This window comes from Mycteria americana, chromosome Z (assembly GCF_035582795.1).
Source record: "Mycteria americana isolate JAX WOST 10 ecotype Jacksonville Zoo and Gardens chromosome Z, USCA_MyAme_1.0, whole genome shotgun sequence".
Lineage (NCBI taxonomy): Eukaryota > Metazoa > Chordata > Aves > Ciconiiformes > Ciconiidae > Mycteria > Mycteria americana.
Window position 1 is genome coordinate 17,939,372 of NC_134396.1, and position 12,973 is coordinate 17,952,344.

The 12,973-nt window shown below is 45.1% G+C and overlaps 2 protein-coding genes across 6 annotated transcripts in view; both read left to right on the plus strand.

The window, feature by feature from the left end:
- SLC30A5 (solute carrier family 30 member 5) overlaps window positions 1-12,973 on the plus strand; it is a 174,109-nt gene that overhangs the window by 21,295 nt on the left and 139,841 nt on the right. For 2 of the 5 annotated variants that reach the window (XM_075526530.1, XM_075526532.1), the window contains exons 13-16: window positions 606-831; window positions 2,233-2,459; window positions 4,350-4,478; window positions 5,106-7,896. In XM_075526530.1, the coding sequence (XP_075382645.1) occupies window positions 606-831; window positions 2,233-2,459; window positions 4,350-4,478; window positions 5,106-5,276 (753 nt within the window). In that variant the 3' untranslated portion in view covers window positions 5,277-7,896. Of the gene's footprint in view, window positions 1-605; window positions 832-2,232; window positions 2,460-4,349; window positions 4,479-5,105; window positions 7,897-12,973 lie in introns of those variants that run through there. The other 3 variants (XR_012778940.1, XM_075526531.1, XR_012778941.1) reach the window with 3 other exon arrangements.
- CCNB1 (cyclin B1) lies at window positions 8,934-12,945 on the plus strand. Its single transcript, XM_075488616.1, has 8 exons — window positions 8,934-9,045; window positions 9,610-9,936; window positions 10,127-10,303; window positions 10,693-10,851; window positions 11,231-11,467; window positions 11,907-12,047; window positions 12,339-12,449; window positions 12,725-12,945. The coding sequence occupies exons 1-8, from the start codon at window positions 8,953-8,955 to the stop codon at window positions 12,833-12,835; spliced, it is 1,356 nt and encodes a 451-aa protein (XP_075344731.1). The 5' UTR covers window positions 8,934-8,952; the 3' UTR covers window positions 12,836-12,945.

Genomic DNA, 12,973 nt, shown 5'->3' on the forward strand with positions numbered 1-12,973 from the left:
CCAAGGAAAGGTCTAATAACCCCCAAGTAGGACTTGCTTAACTCCTTTATTAGCTGGAATTAGCTGGAATTACTCTTACACTTTGCTAGTTTTTCAAAAGAAGAGTAGAAAAATAGGCAATGTGACCAATAAAGCAGTAGTTGCTGTCTTCAGTTAAGTACAATTTTAGATGAGTGTACGTCTCCTAGATACAATATAGAATTGGGTTTTTTGCCAGTGAAAGCAAAGCTTGTATTCAAACCACTTTATCTCTTTTTGAAAGTAAACAAAATAAATCACCCTTTCTTAAAACTAAATTTTCTATCTTGTCCTGATTTGTGGAGACTAGGTTTTGCATTGTGGTGGTGGTTATTGGGTGGGTTTTTTGGGAAGGTTGGGGAGAATTGGATTTTTTTGAGAGGGGAAGAAAATTCCTTTGAAACCAGCTTGTATACTGAAAGGAATATGATGAGGAATCCACATCAGAATAATCCTTCTGTTGATTTTAATGCTTCCACAGTTTGCGTTTCTTAGGTGTACGGTGTTTCCGATTACTATGTTCTAGAAAATAAACTTGAACACCTGGGAAGATGTAGTGATGTTAACGACTTTTCTCCCTCTCACAGCCAGTCTCTGTTGGAGGGCTGATCGTAAACCTTGTTGGTATCTGTGCCTTTAGCCATGCGCACTCCCACGGGGCTTCTCGGGGAGGTTGTCACTCACATGATCACAGTCATTCTCACCACGGGCACAGCCACAGCCATGGGCATGGCCATTCCCACACTGACCATGGGCACAGCCATGGACATTCCCATGGGTCTTCTGGAGGAGGCATGAATACCAACATGAGAGGCAAGTACACATTGTTGAATTGTAAATGGTGTATGATTTCCAGCAGACTTTGAAGATATTCAGAATCAGACCCCTCTTAAAATCTCCAGAAGTGATCTGACAGCCATTTAATGTAGTATACATGAATTTGTCAAACTGTTTCTTCATTAATGAGTTTCACTTGAAGAAACATAAATGGAAATGTTTCTTTGCATGGCTTGCTTAGATGTGGGTAATACCTAAGGACCAATAAAAAGCATTAATCTGCAGTCCTCATTAGCATTAATAAACAGTCATTGTAAGCCTTATTGAAAGAGCTTAAAGTCCATGGTTCTAAGTTCCATCTGGAAATGGAAGTACAAGATCTCTATCTATAAAGATATTACCATGCTTCTAGGTATCCTGTGACAGCTGGTTGTAAAAACACTGGGGGAGGGGATAAGAAGCAGAAGAACAAATGCAGACCCACAATCTAGAATGTGCTTCTATTTGTGATTCAGAAGATGAGGTGGTAAAGATGAAACTTTCTTTTTCAAATCTAAAATCGGAAGCTAACTGAGAAGGGTAACATATATATAATTTCAGCATAGCTACTTCTTAGAATTTTTTCCCTAGTAGTTAGAAGGTAGTTATTTACCAACTGTCTGGCTTATAAAAAAAAAATCTATAAAGGAGTGAGGTTTTTGTGTAAGCTTGTCAGAGCATAAGCTTTTTAGCTAATAGTTTCATATTTCATTGGTTATTTTACATCCTAATTCAGATGGCTATTCTGTTGTCTGGCATTTTTGTGAAGTCTGCCCATACTCTTAACTATTTCAGTATTCTTTCAAATCCTGATACTTAACTAGCACTAATCTTACAAATGGTTAGAGATTATTTTTCTGTGCCCTTTGAGTGTACGCTGAGAATGCTACACACCATTAAAGCAGTATAAAGGATTATTCCTACCAGTAGCAGATAGTCAATCTTCTTATAAAATAGGAGCAGAGTTGGCATACAAAAACCAAATGATACATTAAAATCTGTCCACGTTAGCAGGCCAAGGCATTTACATGGATCTTTTTATCCTCTGTTAAGGATCAATGAGTCCCTCTGTACAGCGTTAAATGATTATGCTATATAGTACAAATCCCACTAACAATTTAAAGACTGTTCACGTTTGGTTTAATCTGCCAATGCCTGCCTAGATCATTGCACTGTAGGGGAAAAATGGGGTTTTTTTGCATTTATTTCTAATTAAATATTAGAAAAGCTAAATGTTTTGTTTAATTTTGCACCCAGTTAGGCAGATAGTTGCCTCTCTTTAGCTTGAGGGGTGTTTGTTATATTTAGTAGACCCTGCAGTGTTTCTGCTATTGAACATATATGTACGTTTTCAACAGAACTGTTCAACTTAATCACTCAGTTTATTTTTTTTTTCAGGTGTGTTTCTGCATGTGTTAGCAGACACTCTTGGCAGTGTTGGTGTTATTGTATCTACGATATTTATTCAGCAATTTGGATGGCTCATAGCTGATCCGCTCTGCTCTCTTTTTATTGCTACATTGATTTTTCTTAGTGTTATCCCACTATTGAAAGATGCTTGTCAAGTGCTTTTGTTGAGGCTACCTCCGGAACAGGAGAAAGATCTGCATACTGCTTTAGAAAAGGTCAGAACTACAATTCTAAATTTTTTCATATACACACATACAAAGCTATAACTGTTTTTAATAATTATTAAACTTAAGTAGTTCAGTCTGACAGCTTCCGTTGTCTTAGACAACTTCATGTCTCAAGTTGTTTTAAATCTATTTTGCAGAGATGTGACAGGATTAGGAGCTCGACTGATTAAAGTCATTCTGCAACTAAAAAAAAAACATGTACTGTTTTTTGCTTTTATGGGGAGCTCATGATTTCAGACAAGTATGGTAGCACTGTGGGAAAGGTACTTAGTACTAAGAAAGTAATGTAGCAATTCCCAAAACCTTGTGGCCTTTTTAAACTTGATGTGTACAGTTCAGGCTACAGGATTATATCTTGCGCCTGTAATTGCAGGTTTTCTTACTTGTCCATATCGTGAAGGGCATGCTGGTTCACAGTGAGATGGCAGTAGTAAATTTTCTAAATACTTTTTCATTCTAGTCTATTATCTTCCTGTCTGCTGCAGTATGGTATCTACTTTGAGGCTGTACTTAGTTTTCACTGTTGGTTCATTTGAAGTTCCTACCAAGAATCATAGTGCAGACCTCAGTGTGGAGAACTCCTCTCTGTCAAAGAACTAGTTACATGTTCTTTGAGGCTGCCATCAACTAGAGGCAGCAAGGAAGACTATCCTGATGGTGTCCTGTCAGTTAGTAGAGGGGGAGATGTGTCTGCATGAGAAAGAAGAAAGTAAGTGGAAGTTGGTGGGAGAGACTTGTGTAATGAAAGGAAAGTGGGGTTTCACTTTTTGATAAGGGAAGACAGAAAGCAATTCTGGGAGACTGAGGAAAAAGAAAGTACTTTTTGAAAACAGTCAAAGAGCAATTCATTAAAAGATAATAGGAAAGGCATTTTAAAAAATAGACCATAGTAAAACAATATGCTTGCTGTAGTTTGACCCCAGCCAGCAGCCAGGCATCCACACAGCCACTTGCTCGCTCCCCCCTTTATGACCACCACTGCCGGTGGGACAGGGGAGAGAACAGGCAGAGCAAAAGCAAGAAAAGTCTGGGAGCAATATAAAGGCAGTTTAACAGGTGAAGGAGAGAGTGAAAAAAACCAAGCAGTGCACCACCTTCCACGAGCAGACTGATGCCCAGCCAGTCTCTAAGCAACAGCCACCTTGGAAGCCAAAAACACCCCTTCTTCCTCTATCCCAGTTTTTATTGCTGAGTGTGGGGTTATATGGCATGCAATATCCCTCTGGCCAGCTTGGGTCAGCTGTCCCAGCTGTGCCCCCTCCCCACTTCTTGCCGACCCCCAGCCTGCTCGCTGGGGCGGGGGGCAGAGTGGGAAAAAGAGAAAGCCTCGACAGTGCCCAAGCACTGTTCAGCAATAGCCAGAACATTGGTGTGTTACCAAAACTGTTTTAGCCACAAATCCAAAACAGGGCACAGTACGGGCTGTTGTGAAGAAAGTTAAATCCATCCCAGCCAGACCCAGTACAAAGATCAATTTCAAAAAAAGATAAATTATGGGAAGATACTATGTCTCTGAATTAAGCCCAGCTATAACTAAATAGCTGCTTATCCCGGATAGTGAGATAACAGATGTCCTAGAAATGGTTAAATGCCCAGTCAGCTTTCTGGTTGGTCTGTCCATTGATGTTATTGTGATCTGTACACTAAATCTGTTTTTTCTAATCCTATTTAGCATTGCACTCTGCTGGGTTTTTCATTTAGTTGGACTTTTAGCTTCTAGTCTTTGACAGTATTAGCAAGGTGACCTTTCAATACTACGTATTTCTGTATACGGCTTAGCTGGAAAGCTGCTTTGCTATACAGCTTTGTTTCCCTGTGAAATATTTGCCATCAAAATGTGTTCTTAAATTAATTGTTGCTAATGTAATTTCTTTACAGATTCAAAAAATAGAGGGAGTCATATCCTACAGAGATCCTCATTTTTGGTGTCACTCTGCAAGTGTTGTCGCAGGTACAATACACGTGCAAGTGGTATCAGATGTGATGGAACAGAGAATTGTACAGCAGGTAAGGTGCAAGCTTTTTAGACCCTAATGTCTTAATTTCTTACTCTGTAGCCCTTTTTCAGTCATAGACTGAAGTTTGAAGCTGCTGTTTGTGATTATTTTGTATAGCTATTAGTTAATGTCTCAGAGCTGGTCTCTGAATGCTGTACTTCGCCTTGCCTGCTAGCTTGGAATTAGTTGCGTAAAGAGTTGTTTGCTAAAACATCTGCCAAAACAACAACAACAAAAAAAAAGACTGGGTTTGTTTTTCTCACTGTTGAAAGTGGCACTACATCTGCTCTGAGAAAAAGAGGAGGTGATGGATTTCATGCTGCAAAACAGGCGGTAAACAGTAGGGATACCTGGATGCTAATTGCGGATTTATAAGTGGCTTGCTAATATCTGCCTGCCTTGGTTTTTTTCTTTTCCTTAAAAAGATACTTATTTCCCTATGCAAGACACTGAGAATTACCCATTATGCAGAAGTTGCAAAGCCATACCCTCTGAAACTAGCCTTCGCTTTCCAGAAAATTGAACTCTTTATGATGATATTTTTTTAATCTACAGTATTTCAGAGCCAGAGTATTGCAAGTTACTGTGAGATGCATATGAAGTGTAATACTAATGTTAATCACACTGCTCTGTTCAGGTTACAGCGATTCTGAAAGATGCTGGCGTAAACAACCTAACTGTCCAAGTGGAGAAGGAAGCTTATTTTCAACACATGTCCGGACTCAGTACAGGATTTCAAGATGTCCTTGCAATGACGCAGCAACTGGAATCCATGAAATACTACAAAGATGGTACTTACATCATGTGATACAAAGTTGTGTTCACCAAAGGAGGTGTAAATGGTGAGCTGTAGGATTCCATATTCGTATTACTTTTTGTCAGATCTTGCACATACATGTACAGAAACAAATGTACTATATATTTGATTTTTTTAAAGCATACTATGTTTATTAAAATTGGATCAAGATGCTTTTATAAAGGAAATAAGATGGACTTGAATATTTGCTGTATATGTGAAAATAATGGAAATCTTAAATACTGTACTTGGTGTTTATTAAACAGAAGCCTTGCAACTTGTGGATAAGCACGGATATATTCCATACTTCTCCTAAGTATGGAACATCATGATTATAATTTCATGTTAGCAGTAGGAAATAGAAATAGTTTGTACTGGAATGCAAACATAATCAACTGAAAAATATTTTTCTTTCTCTTAAACATAGCTTGAAGACTCTTTGAATGAAAAAAAATTACATGTTTATTATGGGGATTAAAAAACAACATGAAGTCATGTTTTTTGCACACTTTGTTAGATGATAGAATTACACGGTTTTTATATTATGTCGGCATACAAATCTGATTTCTAAACTTGTAATGCATCAGAGAAAATAGATGTTACAATTTTAAATTTATATCAAATTATTTTTTTAAGGAGAGAAATCCACAGGTTAACAGTGAGAAGTTGGGAGGGGGAAAAATTGCAGACACTTTTCTGTTTCCTGGGAAGACTCAGAATCAAAAAACCACTCTGTAAAATAATTTTTTGTATTTTTTGTATTAATAACTACAAATGCAATAGTTTGACGCTTAAAAGTAACTCATCAGTGAGCATCCTAGCACTCAGCTAAACTTCACCTCTTCAAGAGATGTTATTCTGTCGTTTACTTGATTTTTTTCATAATACCACAACACAGCTGCAGGTGTGCTCTAGCCAGCTGTACCTTTGTGCGTTGGAACCCAAGGAAGAAGTCCAGGTTTAGAATGCTAAACTGTGCCAGTAGTCTGGGACTTGGCAAGTTGCTGAAAACAAAGTTGAGTAAATTGAGACTTCTTGACTGGAAAGAGAAAGTGTGTTTAAGAAAGAAGTATGCATGTTGGGGTCTTAATAATGTGAAGAAAACAGGTCTTTCTTTAGTGAAAACCTGTCAACAGGGTAATAACATATGTCTTCAGAGGTGGTTATCCTTACATCTGTTTACAGTCTTCCTGTGCCCCCTTTTCTTCTTGTTTGAAGCCCTTAAATATTTTGCTTGGAATTCAGCAAATCAATTCAGTGGTCAGCAAGAATGAGTATGTCTTTCATCAGTCCCTGAATCAATGGCAGTCTTACTTTGTGATATTGTTTTCTTGTTCTGGCATTTAGGATCAGTACCTGAGTGTCATTACAAAGACCCGACTTGATGTTAGTGGAATTTGAGGATGGAGTGATGTAGGAATTACATGATCGGATTAGATTCACCAGCAATGCAGTTTGAAATGTCCTTGAGCAATTCTGCTTCTCTTGTGATCAGACTGTTCGTACAAACTGCAGCTTCTTTTTGTAACTGTTAAACAAGTTTGCATTCCATTCTCTTCCTCCAGTGCTGTCTTAAAACACTCTCTGCAGGGCAGGACTGACTTGAAAAACTGGTCAGAAAGTCCTTAAAAGTTGCATTGCTTTTCCATAGAGTGATGAACATTGACTACATGAATCACAGCCCCTCATTTCTCGGGGTAGCGCTGCAGAACCACCCAAGTTCTCAAAGCTTGATCCTGTTTTCTTCTGATTTATGCCTTTGGCAGTGGTTTTCTCACCTTGCCTCCTCCAGAATGCTCAGGTCAGTTGACTAACAGTGCTACAATTATGCTCAGCCTATACGCAGGGTGATCTTTTGCTTTTGAAAACCATTTACAAAGAAAAGGCTTCAGTTAATATTTACGTGTGCCACTCATATTTGAGGTGACTCTACTGGAGCTGACAGCATTTCACCAAACGGAGCATTAGGCTCACATGATAGTAGATGAAAAGGGGGGTGATTCTTTCTTTTCAAATCAAGTTAGTTTAACATAATTGAAAAGCTTTCATGCTTGCCACAACTTTCTCTGAGCAAATGCTGATTTCCTACTTCAGCTGCTAGCAACAGGACCGGAAACAAATTATGGTGGCTGGGACCATGTTATCTGATCACGGCAGCGAAGACCAGCTCGTACCTGGATGCTTCACAGGCAAGTGCAAACCTGCATCTTGACACGCATTTGGCAGCTTTTTGTGTGTTACCCAACACACATGCATGGTGTTTCTCCTGGCTACCCTGGCAGGAAGACAATGGCAATAGATGTTGTCTATCTTAAATTCGTTTAACAAGAGCCAGTATCTGGCAATAATCGTCCAAAGAAGGGTTCAGGCTTCCCCCTCTGCAAGATCTCTTAGAACCGTGCTGTAAGGGCAGGTTTTCAAACCACAGGTATAGGCCAATTGATTTATGTTTTAATGAGTACTACAGTGGGGGAGTTTTTAGTCTAGTGGTTTGATTTGTATGCAGGAAGTTGCAACAAAACACTTTCAAAGATGAAACAAGGATTTAAACTGCAGCTATGTATTGTACATCCAGCAGCAAGCAATATATGTGTATATAATAACAAAAAAATAAATGTGGTTTTCAATAATGTTTTGATTGTATGTAGTGCGTCTTGATTTTTCTGGTGAAAATGTGAACCAGGATGGAAAGGAAGCAAAATCCGTGGAGACTACCCTTTAAAATCCGAATCTCCCAGCAGGTGAATCGGAGTTTCAGAGTGTTCCCGAAATAAAACTCAATAGCAACGGAGTTACTATTAAGCAGGCATCCTTTATTGCAGCACTGGGCAGCACTGGGGATCGCTCCACCATAAGTGCTCCGACAAACAAGCAAGATCGCAGAGAGTCTGTGTTGCAAATCATACATATTCATAAGATTAATTTATATAAACATGAGATTTCTTGGGAGACATTAATATATGTAAATGTCTCTGACGCATGCGTACTTGAGTCCTTAGGTGGTCGTTGGAGGAAGTCGGTAGTCTTTAGGCTAAAGTCTTTAATCATTTCGTCTTTAGTCATTAGAGTTGAGTAACCAAGATATTTACAGCATTTCTTTTTGTCTTTGGGGATTTTTAGCTCTTTTCAGAAACAGGGACGTGTGTAACGAAAAGGCCCGCGTGAACGGAGGGCTCTGGTTCCCTCTCCAGCTGCTTGCGCAGGGCTGACTGGAGCCGGGCAGCTTGAGAACACGCTTCAGAAACGAATTTCCTGGGCATTTCGCGGGCATTTCTTGGGCATGTCCCTTGTCCGGACACCCCGCCCTGGGCGTCGCCCGTCGGCGGCAGCCCGCTGCGGTGCCGGTGAGGGAAGCGCCAGCGGGAGCTCGCCGTCAAACGTGCGGTTCCCCGCACGCCTGCCGCCCTGCCTACGGCTGCCGCCCTGCCTACGCCCCCCCGCGCGGCCCGGCTGTCCCTGTGGCCCCCAGCACACGCTCCGCCGGCGGTGCACCCGCTCCCGTGGGGGCCGGGACCCCGTGGGGAAGGAGCCCGAAACCGGCTCCGGGGCGCGCACGAGTGACCCTCCCGCCCCGCCCCGCCCGCCGCGGCCGTAGCCCCGCCCCCCTTTCGAATGCCCGTGGGCGGTCGCCACGGTAACGCATTGGGGCGGGGCCGCCGGCAGCCAATAGGGAGGCAGCGGGCGGCCAATGAGCGGCGGCGTTGGGGGGTTTAAACCCGCGGCGGTTGGGCTGAGCACCCTGCTCCGCTGCTGCTCCGCCATGGCGCTCCGGGTGACCAAGGTAGGCGCGGGACGGGCCCGGCCGGCACGTAGGGGGGAGGGTGGGGGACGAGAGCGCGGAGTCGCGCCGCAGGTGGGGGCTCGCTGCTCGACCTGACCTAGGGGGGTGGGCGGCGGCCGTGCGGCCCTGCCGCGTCCTGCTCCCCGGTTCCCTTCCCCGCGCCCAGAAACCTCCAGCTTCGCGGGCAGAGAGGGGTGCGGCGGGGCAGCCCTCCTGAGCTCCTCCGCTCACCCCAGCTTCTCGGCGGGGAGGGTGGTGGTGTGTGTGCACGCCCCCCCTCCCGGGGCACTCCCTCGGTTCTCCCCGGCTCCCCTTAAATCATCAGGCTGGGGGGCAGCGGGCAGCCGTGCAGCCCCCCGCGTCGGCACCTGTAACCCTCCAGCCTCGGGGGTGTGCGGCCGTGCACCCCTCCCCCGGTTCCCCTCCTCCAGCTCTCCCGTTTCGGGGGTGCAGCCGTGCGATCTCCATCCCCGCCCCGCCAGCGTTCCCGCTCGTGGGGTGCAGCGCGCAGGCCCGCTGTCCGCCCGGCACGGCGCCGCTGACCGCGCCCCGCTCTCCCCGCAGCACACGCGAGCGGTGGCCGACGCTGCCATGAAGACCAGCCTGCTGCCTGTCGCCAAGCGCGGGGCGGCGGTGGCGGCCCCCAGGATGGGGCTGCGCACCCGCACCGCCCTGGGGGACATCGGCAACCGCGTCGCTGAGCCGAGGACGCGGGCTGCCACCAAGAAGGCGGCGGTGCAGGGGGGCTGCGGGCGAGAGCCGGGCGCCAGACCCGTGCTCGCCGCCAACAGGAGGACGCTGAGGGCCGCCGCCAAGGAAGAGGTGCCGTCACCAGTCCCGGAGCTCCAGCTGGAGCCCTCCCAGGTACTGCCCGCCCGCGGGCTCCCTGGGGCCCTGTGCTCCCTCCCCAGCCCTGGGCTGGGCTGAGCGGGGGGCACGGCCTCAGTGGGTGCCCTGAAATAGGGGTCGTAAGCCCCTGCAGCACTCCCGCAGTGCGGGGTTGCTGGGTGCAGCTTGGCCCACCCTGGGCTGTGGAGGAAGGTGCTGCCCACGCTGATCCCAAATTTCCTTGTATTTGAAGCCTCAGTCTCCAACCCCCATGGAGACATCTGGATGTGCCCCATCAGAGGACATGCTGTGTCAGGCTTTTTCTGATGTCTTGCTTGATGTGGAAGATGTAGATGCAGAAGACAGTGCTGACCCAAACCTCTGCAGTGACTATGTGAAGGACATCTACACCTATCTCAGAGACCTTGAGGTTGGTAGAAGTAGGTCAGAACTGCAAGGGGCATCTGCTCACACTTACAGTGAACCTGTGACTATAGGTGTGGCTTGGAGCTGGTATTCACTTTTTCACCTGTGGATTCTCCTGAGGCACTAAGTGACCCCTCAACTTAAAATACAACACTAAACTGAGCTGATAACATAAACAGGTGCTGGTTGTTAGACCAATCAACTTGTGGTACTAGTACCATGCTCTTTCTAGCCCATCTCTAGTAAACAAAGAAACCTTGTGCCCCGTGGCCTAAACCTGTGGGCTATACCTGTACTGAACTCCTTGATAAGCCTTAAGATGCAACAGAGGCTAGGCATTGCAAGTGCTTCAGCTAAGTTAGTAGATCTATTGACCCTATTCCTTCCGCGCAGGAAAATCAACCTGTCAGACCCAAATACCTGGTCGACCGGGAAATCAATGGGAACATGCGTGCCATACTAATAGACTGGCTTGTGCAAGTACAGATAAAATTCAGACTCCAGCAGGAGACCTTGTACCTGGCAGTTGCTATCATTGATCGCTTCCTGCAGGTGAGTGTCTTTTGCCCAGTGTCAGGCAATGCTTTTCCCCTAAGCTAAAGCACAACGAACACTGATCGGTAACACCATACATGGTTAGACATGTTACCCTTAACGAAGTACAATTGACCACCAAAGGGCATGTGATGTTGGATTGTATGCACCAGATAACCCTCTCAGCTATGAACAGTGACTTGATATATCAAAACTGCTTACTCCTCTCCCCAATTTGATCTCAAAGCCTTCTAATAGAGGTAACAGATGATGTACAGTTATTTTGTATATGCCAGTATGAACATCCTGCCATAGAACAAACCTTGCATTAGCTGCCTTGAAAAGCCGAGTTCTGAGCCAGGTCATTCAGATCAATCTCTACTGCTGCTTACTACAGGACAATGCTGTTCCCAAGAAGATGTTGCAGCTGGTTGGTGTCACAGCTATGTTTGTTGCCAGCAAATACGAAGAGATGTTTCCCCCACATATTGGAGACTTTGCCTATGTGACTGATAACACTTACACAAAGTTCCAAATCTGCCAGATGGAGATGAAGATCCTGCAAGCCCTGAACTTTGGTCTGAGTCGCCCTCTCCCTCCACACTTCCTAAGGAGGGCTTCAAAGATTGCAGAGGTAATGCTGAGAACGGGTGTTACTGTGAGCAGCATCTGGAAAATGTGAGACTCTACTGTGGCAGCTTGTTAAAATGGTTCAAAACTTTTGAGTGCTGCAACAGTTTAGCAACTGAGCCTGGTTGAGACCTGTCTCCCATGTAGATACAGGTCTTGTTTGTCTGCTTTCAGCCACGTGAGCCTAACCCACCCAGAACCAGTTGAAACGCTTGCCTGGTACTGCAGGTGACTGCTAGACTGCCATTGAAAGGAGTGGTCCTAGACTATGAGCACCCTAATTGCAGCTCAGAACTGCTCTGTGATTAAGCTGCTTGAATCTCAAGCCTATAGCTCTGAAAATATTTGCTGAAGGAAGTATTTCTTCCTGCTTGACTAAGCAAAGGCTCGACAGGATGATCTTGCCTTGGAGATAGCCAATACTCAGCTCTGACTTACTGCAGGTGGACTTGGAACAGCATGTTCTGGCCAAGTACCTGATGGAGTTGTCCATTGTGGACTACGATATGGTTCACTTCCCTCCATCCAAGACTGCAGCGGCTGCTTCCTGTTTGGCTCTGAAACTCCTCAATGGATGTGAGTGGGTAAGTCATGCTTGTCAGACCACTTCCTAGTTTGGGACTTGGTGTGCCTTGTGCACCAGCTTAAAAGGCCACTCTGGGCCAAGTGCATGCCTTCTGCTTCCCCCGTGGTATCTCAGCATGTTCTTGTCTCCCCATGGTCCATTACAAGGGGACAGAAGTTAGGGCAGTAACTGTTAACCCTCCCCTCTGAGACAAGAGACAGCAATTGCCCAAGCCCAACAGAAGACGAAGAACCCCGTGTACTCGGGTTGTGCTAGTAGGCTTGTCTATAATGACTTCCCTTCCTTTCAGACACCAACTCTGCAACACTACACGTCTTACACTGAGAGTGACCTTCTCCCAGCTATGCAGCACATAGCAAAGAATGTAATTCTTGTCAATGAGGGTGTTACCGTGCTGACGGTAAGAATCTTACGATGCAGGTGGGGATTATGTGTGGTTAAGAGTCCATACATGGCACTCTGAAGCTGGCTTAACTGAGCCACTGCTGTCAGACTTGGACGAGACCTGCTCACTTCAGCTGAGGATCTCTATCTTGCCAAAGTGGCATGAGCCAGCCATGAACTGATCTTGTGTGCTAGAATGGGCTTGGCTTGACTACCAAGCCTTGGGTGAACTGGAATACTGTAAGTTTATGAACAGGGTAAACTTAATTAATAAAACTTGTCTCTCTGTAGGCAATCAAGAACAAATATGCCAGCAGCAAAAATGCCAGGATAAGCACCACTGCACTGCTGGACTCTCCCATCATATGGAATCTAGCGCAACCGCTGATGAAGAAGTCGTAACTCCTGTGTGAACTACAGCGGAAGACCAGCACTATGTGCCACTGTGTATATAATGTATCTAATTTGGGTGTTTTGGGCTTTTAATAAAAGCCTCTTTGCCTCTTCCTGGAGTTCTTTGTGGTAGTACAGTTGCTTTCC